This window comes from Arachis hypogaea, chromosome 16 (assembly GCF_003086295.3).
Source record: "Arachis hypogaea cultivar Tifrunner chromosome 16, arahy.Tifrunner.gnm2.J5K5, whole genome shotgun sequence".
NCBI lineage: Eukaryota > Viridiplantae > Streptophyta > Magnoliopsida > Fabales > Fabaceae > Arachis > Arachis hypogaea.
Window position 1 is genome coordinate 98,315,886 of NC_092051.1, and position 7,510 is coordinate 98,323,395.

At 30.1% G+C, this 7,510-nt stretch overlaps 1 protein-coding gene across 1 annotated transcript; it reads left to right on the plus strand.

The window, feature by feature from the left end:
* The first annotated feature begins 2,848 nt into the window (after positions 1-2,848).
* LOC112754529 (uncharacterized) lies at positions 2,849-4,662 on the plus strand. Its single transcript, XM_025802201.3, has one exon. It carries the CDS (start codon positions 3,026-3,028, stop codon positions 4,331-4,333), a length of 1,308 nt encoding a protein of 435 aa, XP_025657986.1. The 5' UTR covers positions 2,849-3,025; the 3' UTR covers positions 4,334-4,662.
* The last annotated feature ends 2,848 nt before the right edge of the window (positions 4,663-7,510 follow it).

Sequence of the window (7,510 nt, forward strand, 5' to 3'; positions counted from 1 at the left end):
TAAACTAAGTATTTTCTCCGGTTCTCCCTATATTCCATGCAGACTTTGCAAGAAGCAACGGTACGTAAAAGCAGTTGAAATGAAAGATAACGGAAATTCGATATAATGTGTGACGGCACTGTTGGGTCCTCTTAAACCCACTGATTATGTCCTTTGACACTTTATGATAAATAATCTTCTCCATTTAAACCTTAGTGCTGCACAAAATGTGTGGCTGGTCCTATTTTAATTCGTATTATTGTCCCTCTTCTCCTCTCCATTTTTTACTAATCGTTGTTGGACCTTCAGTTTAGCGCTAATTAAAGACTAGACTCATTCATCGATGTTCCAATGATTTCCATCTCTCACAATTCGAAGTTATTTGCTTTCCTTTTCTTTTCTCTCTTCTTCTTTTTAGGCAAGGCAATGTATTATGCAATCGAAATTATTCATCAATATTATGTCACAGATGATTTAAATTCAAATGGTAATAGATAAAATAATTAAATAACAAAATATTAGAAGCTAATATTTTTTATCAATATTAGTTAATATTTTACTTTTATACTATTAAGAATTAGAATTTAGTATTTAATATTTAGGATATAGAAAATTAGTTAAATATTGACCAAAAATAATAAATTTTGTTGGTCATATAACAGTGCTTATGAACTAATTAAAAGAGAATAATATACTATTTTAGTCAACAAAAAATTTTATTTTTGACCAAATAATTAAAAAAAAAATATTTTCATCCTCCAAAGTTGATCTAAATTTAACAAAATCACAATTTTTTATAAGGTGATAAATGATTTATAAATCTGATCTATTTTTTATTGAGGTATTTGAAAAATTACTTAAAACGTATATAAAAAACTGAAAAGAAAATCAATCTCTAGACATTATTTTTCAGATTTTGTTTTTGAATTTTATTGTCATTCATGTAAAAAGAATTACCAAAATTTCATTTATCTTAAAATCACAAAATTTAGCGCATAAAAATATCTTATTTTTTAAAATATATTTACAAAAAAATAAGGTTAAAATCTGATTTCTAATTTTTTTTTTCAAATATATCCCGTTATATTTATCGCATTTTGTCAAATTAAGATTATCTTTACAGTCAAAATGTCATTTCATTTTTTTAAAGACTATTTTCTCAAAAATTGAATATTTTAGGAACTAAATGTTAGCTTCTCTAATAATAATAATAATAATAATAATAATAATAATAATAATAATAATAATGTTGTTGTTGTTGTTGCAACTCACTATTCTTATTCATGATAATATTTCTTAACAAGCGTGGTCCCATGTCATATTATCCCTCCAATTTTCGAATTGGCAATTACACTTCACTTGGTCACAAACTCGCAATGATGCGTGAATTGGTAACTTGATAATTTTGTCATAATAACATAATCAAACAAAGAAATCAATCTAATGGCTTTATTCAGTTTCACACATGACATAAGCTTATCATTTGAACCAAAAGCAAATTCCTAAAACATGAATAACTCTGTGATGATGATGATGATGATGGGGTGGGAATAATATATACCACGGTAAGAATTGAACCGGTAATCAAATCGGTTAGATTATTAATTTATTGGTTTATTAGTTTAATCGATAAATTACTGATTGAACCAATAAAATTGATCATATATAAATAAAAAATATAAAATAGTAAAAAGTTTTAAAAATTTTAAAATACACATCTTTACTAATATTTTAAGAACAACTAAGTTTTAAATTTTAAAAATAACTAATATAAATATAGACATAAAATTAATTAATACTACTACAATAATATTTTAATTTGACACAATAAGAATACCAATTCATAATATCAGTAAATTTTAATACTAGTATCAAAACAGATAATTTTAATCACAATATTAACATTAAAATAGATAAGGATTAATAAATTTTTAGTAAAGTTTATATTTCTATGGTTTAATTACTCTGCTGGTCCCTATAGTTTCGCAAAATTTTCAATTAGGTCCCTACACTTTTTTTTCTTTTATTTAGGTCTCTGTACCAATTCTTTTTTTTTTTTAGTTGGGTCCCTATAAAATTAAGCCAATTATTACTAAGAGGGACTTAATTGAAAAAAAAATTTTGTACAGAGACCCAATTAAAAAAAAATATAGGGACTTAATTGAAAATTTCACGAAATTATAAGGACCAACAGAATAATTAAACCTATTTCTATTAATAATGATACATAATTAAAAATATCATTAATTCAAAAAATAGAGAATACAAAATTAAAATTAAATTAGATATTTATATAATTATTTAATTCAAAGATTTACTATATAATTAATGTTTGTCACATATAACAATAAGGAGTACCTTAACAGAGTAGCATTGGAAATTTTCAAACTAACAAATGCGATCAGGTGGACAAGTGGCACGCTAGAGGATTGTAAGATGCACTGGAGGAGATGCGGTGCTATGGAGCACCACAGAGTCCACCGTTACCGAACTGATTTTTGTCAATTTTTATCGAATTTAATCGGTTTTCTCCGATTCTCGCCAGTTTATGTCGGTTTCCATTTTTAAATGGTCCAAAAAATAAATCAAATCAGTTATGATCTAGTTCATCAGTTTTTCGGTCGAACCGACAGTCCGGTTCGATTTTTACAACTATGATGTATACGTGTATAGTTTTCTTTTACTATTTTTGGTATTAGTGTTAGTGTATAGTTTCTTGCTTCGTAGGTATTATGCGCTGGTCCAGTTCGTCTGGTATTGGGCCTTGTACCATTTCTGCACACACACAAAAACTAAGACAAAAACAAATGGTTTTACCGAAAAGCCCTTCGTTATGACAGAGAGATTCGAAATTTTCGGACCGTTGGGGCCCGTTGCGTTGAAGGTAACGGTTAGAATTGGGAAGCAAAAACTTCCCCTTCTGGGTAGCAGTGCCGTTGTTGTCTTCACCTTTTTGTGTTTCTCATCACGCACAACCCCCTTAAAACTAACAAAAACTTCAGACAAAGACACTCCGAGGAAGAACACATAGAGAGGGAGATAGAGAATGGGCTGTGTCTCCTCAAAATGCATCAGGGAGGAAATCAAGCTAGAAGAACAACAACACCATGTCACTCTCACCAACAATGGTGGCGGCGGTTACTTGAACCACGTGGTGTCTCTCACTTCTACCACCTACGGAGCACTTAAGTTAGACAACGAACAACAACATCCAACCCCCAAGAAAACACAATGCGTCGTCACCACTGCTTCTTCTGATTCTAAGACTCACAGGGAATCTCCATCCCCATCACCTGCTCGCAAAGAAGAGAAGCCAGAGGCCATCATCAACACTTGGGAACTCATGGAAGGTCTCGAAGAGGAAACGCAACTACAATTGCAACCGCTCACGGTCAAGAAGAGTCCCAAGTCAACGCCTTTTCTTCGCGGCTTCACTGCTACTACTCCTTCTGACACCACCAAAAGAAGCCCTTCCTTGAAGTTGGTGAAGAGATCCATCGGGAAGGAGAATAAAGTTCTTCAGGATAATAACGGTTTCACCAGAGGAGGTGGTGTTAGGCGCTTGGATTATCCAAGCCCTAAGAGCAATAATGTTCTCAAAACTGCACATTCTTGCCCCAACACTTGCAAGCCAGCGTTCAATTCGGGGTTTCAACCAAAAGGGTCTCCGATTCACGCAAAAAGGAATAGTGTTGGTAGTGAAACCGGGTCCGCGAAATCGTTGCAGAGGAAGAGTCCCCTGTTTGATCCAGACCTCGTTGCTTCATACGAAAGGGAACTCTCAGAAGAAGAAGAACAAATCAAGAGAATGATTTGGGCAACTCCGAGAACGCGAAGAGCAAGAAAATCAATAGACTCGATGAAACTTCTTCAGTCTTTCGAGAAGAAGTGCCCTCCTGGAGGAGAAAACGTCATTGTTATATACACCACAACGTTACGAGGTATAAGGAAGACATTTGAAGATTGCAACAAAGTTCGGTCCATCATTGAATCCTATTGCGTTCACGTGGTGGAGCGCGATGTTTCCATGGACTCGGGGTTCAAAGAGGAGTTGCGGAAGCTAATGGGGACAAAAGAAGTGAAGGTTCCTGTTGTGTTCGTGAAGGGAAGGTTGGTTGGAGGTGCTGAACAAGTTGTGAAGCTCGAAGAAGAGGAGAAGCTCGGTGCTCTTTTTGAAGGGATACCCATGGCGGTGGGGGGCGGTGGCTGTGAAGGATGCGGTGGCGTTAGGTTTCTGATGTGTGTGGCGTGCAATGGGAGCTGCAAGGTTTTGGATAGTGAGGATCCTAAGAAGACTGTGAGGTGTGGTAAGTGCAATGAGAATGGAATTGTTCAGTGTCCCCTTTGTTGCTAAATGATTTATTGTCCTCAGAGATTTTCTTAAAACATCTTTTTAGTTACTAAATGAAGAAAAAATTGATTTTTTTTTACTTCATTTAGCATTTAGAAATTTGTTTAAGAAGATTTTCAGGATGATAAATTATTACTCGTGTTTGTGTTGTTTGGGATATGATTTATCTTTTGGTGGTGATTTTTAATCATGTTTAACCTTAGGTTAGGGGTTCTAAAGCTTTTTTTAGTTCCCTGTTGTTTGATTCTTTTAATTGATTGTATTGTATTTGGGAACACTGCTTGTTACTAATCTAATTCTAACACCAACATGCACCATTAGTCCTTTTTTTGGTAATTGATTAGAAATAGGTCAAAAGCGTTTCTTATCCAATATTTTTATGATTATTTGCTTGGTTGACCACTATGAAGTTTGCTGCTTCATTGTGGGAAAACATGTTTCATTAGATGATTTGGCTATCAACATCTTTACATCACCACAGTTGCCGTTCTTGTTATAATTATTATTTTACTTTGTCCCTTTGTAAAGCCGACAAGATTCAGGAAACGATTTTTTTTTGTTTTTAATTTTTATTTTTGGTTTGGATCAAGAAATGAGTCTTATTGTCAAGAAAGACAGAGACTCAACTCATCTAATCTACCCAGACCTGAACAGGTGTATCGTGTAGGAATTCCTGGCTGTCGTTATTTTTTTCTGTTCTTCACATTCAAGATCTTTTTTCAGTATTTGAATCCATTATGTCTATTGTCTAATTAAATAATTAAAGTGACTGTTATCCCAAAGAGTGAATAATGATAACAGGTTGGTTCATATTAACATTTTTGTATTTATAATTTATATACTTCTTGTATAGCAAAATCCGTTGGGTAGAATTTTACTGATATAAAAATATGACATCCTTTAAAAACAAAGGAGGAATGTTACATGCATGCAGGATTTATTATTTTTTAATTAGTAGTTAGTTAGCAATGGTTAAAAATATAGACTAAAAGAATGTTATTGAATTGCCAAATTAAAAGAACTGAATTAATGACTAAAAATAACAAATTCATTTAGTTCTTGAACTTTTTCAAAAGAAAAAAATAATCTCACATCTTCATTTTTTATACATACGTAAAACAATATATCTATGAATCAATCTATCGATCTATCTTCTATTATATAAAGAGATATGGAAGTAGTTTAGGGTCTATATTATTTTTTTAAAGTATCTTTTCTTATATGTAGTTTATGAAATAAAATATTGTTATTTATTATCTTGACTACTTTTAAATTTATTATTATTATTATTATTATTATAAAAAAATAATAAGTGAATAAGTTTTTTTATAGTCAAGTTCAAAATCAAGTTTTTTTTTGTTATGTATCTCCTCTTTTTTTTTTTCTCAATTAATTTTTATTGTGTCAATAAATTATTAACTAGGTTGAATTTAGTTATCAAATAATTAGAAATTTGCTATGATAAAAGTTGTAAATTTAGTAATAATTAAAAAAGTTAAATATTATTTTAATCTTTAAAGTTGTAAGTAAAATTTAAAATTGTCTTTAATATTTTTTATTTACAAAATTATTCTTAATGTTACAATAAACTATTAGAATAATTCTTTAATTAAAAAATATTATTTTGATAAATTTATCCTTAATAAAAATAATAATTAAAAAATTAAAAAATATATTCCAATCCTTTTATTCACTCCATCTAAATCCTCACCAGGGTATTCGGATTGAACTGGGTCGGATTTAGGAGGATATAAGAATAAAACTAATTAAATTATCATCAGGTCAGTTTGAATCGAATTAGACATTTTTTTAGAGTAAAATTGAACTAATCCAAACTGATTATTTTCGAGTTGGATTAGGTCAGATAATTAAATATGTAACTAAATCTTAAATTAAAAAAATAAAAAATTGAAATGAAGGAAAAAAATTTATATAATAACAAAAAATAAGAATAAATATGTTAAACAAATAATTTAGAATGGCAGCATTTTATGAAAGCTGTTAAAATTGCAACATAGTCATTATTTTTTTTTTTTTAAATCAACCAACTGTAGAATGCTTTAAGAAAACAATTAACAAGTATAGGGAACAGAAAATTGCATAAAATCCATTTTGAAATAGAGCATACCCATACCAATTTGTTTTAAATTAACTAACTGCAAAATTATTTTGAAAAACATTAACAAGTAGAGAAAATATGAATTGCATAAAGTCCAATTTGATGGGCTAATATTGATGAAGCATTGAAGCAGATAGCTAAATCAGAAGAAAAATAGTCGGTAGTGACACGATGGTGAAGAGCCATAGAGGATGCACCAGAGGCAGAGGAGCTGACGAGGACCGTCGCACCAGACTCAGAGGAGCCAAGGAGACAAGATGCACCAGACGAAGACAAGCCTTGGAGAACCGCCGTATCGAACGCGAATGTTAAGAACTGGTTTAGAAAATTTCACGTTACAAAGTTTAAATTTGTTATAGAGTTTTAAACTGGAATTTAACACTATTAAAATTTAGTTAAAAGATTTCACAAATATTCAAAATAAAAACAGAGAGTTTAGTCTCAGGTCATTTTCTCTTGAAATCACAATAAAGTGCATAATTATTGACTATGAAAAATTAGGGAGTTTGATAGCAAATAACAGAAATTTAAATAATAAAAAATAAAAAAAAGTAAATAATAACTAAATATCAAAAGGAATTAACTAAGAGTAATTAAAAAAAATTAAGTAGAGCAATTAAGGAAATTAACTAAAAAAAAAGTAAATTCAAATTTCAAAAGATTTTGATAAGAATTGAAGGTTAATGATCAACATCTTTATCAATAATCACAACATGATAATTACAAAAGACAAACATAATTTGTCAATTTCTACAAATTAAAAAAAGTTAATTAAGTTTAATTAACTCTAATCCACAAGTCCTAACTAACTTATTAATTGAATTAATAAAAGATTAGTGTTAGTGAAAACAAGATTGATTAATATCTCTAAATTATCAATCAACTTAGATATTGATGACTTAAGTTTATCTAAATTTTCAACCTAAGCCAACAATAAAAAATCTACTGCATAATTAGTCCAAGCATTTTGCCAAATACTTGAAAAGCATAAATATATAAATTGCAATAATAATAAAAACTACAACTACTAAATTCAAGAAAGCAATAATAACATCTCAAAT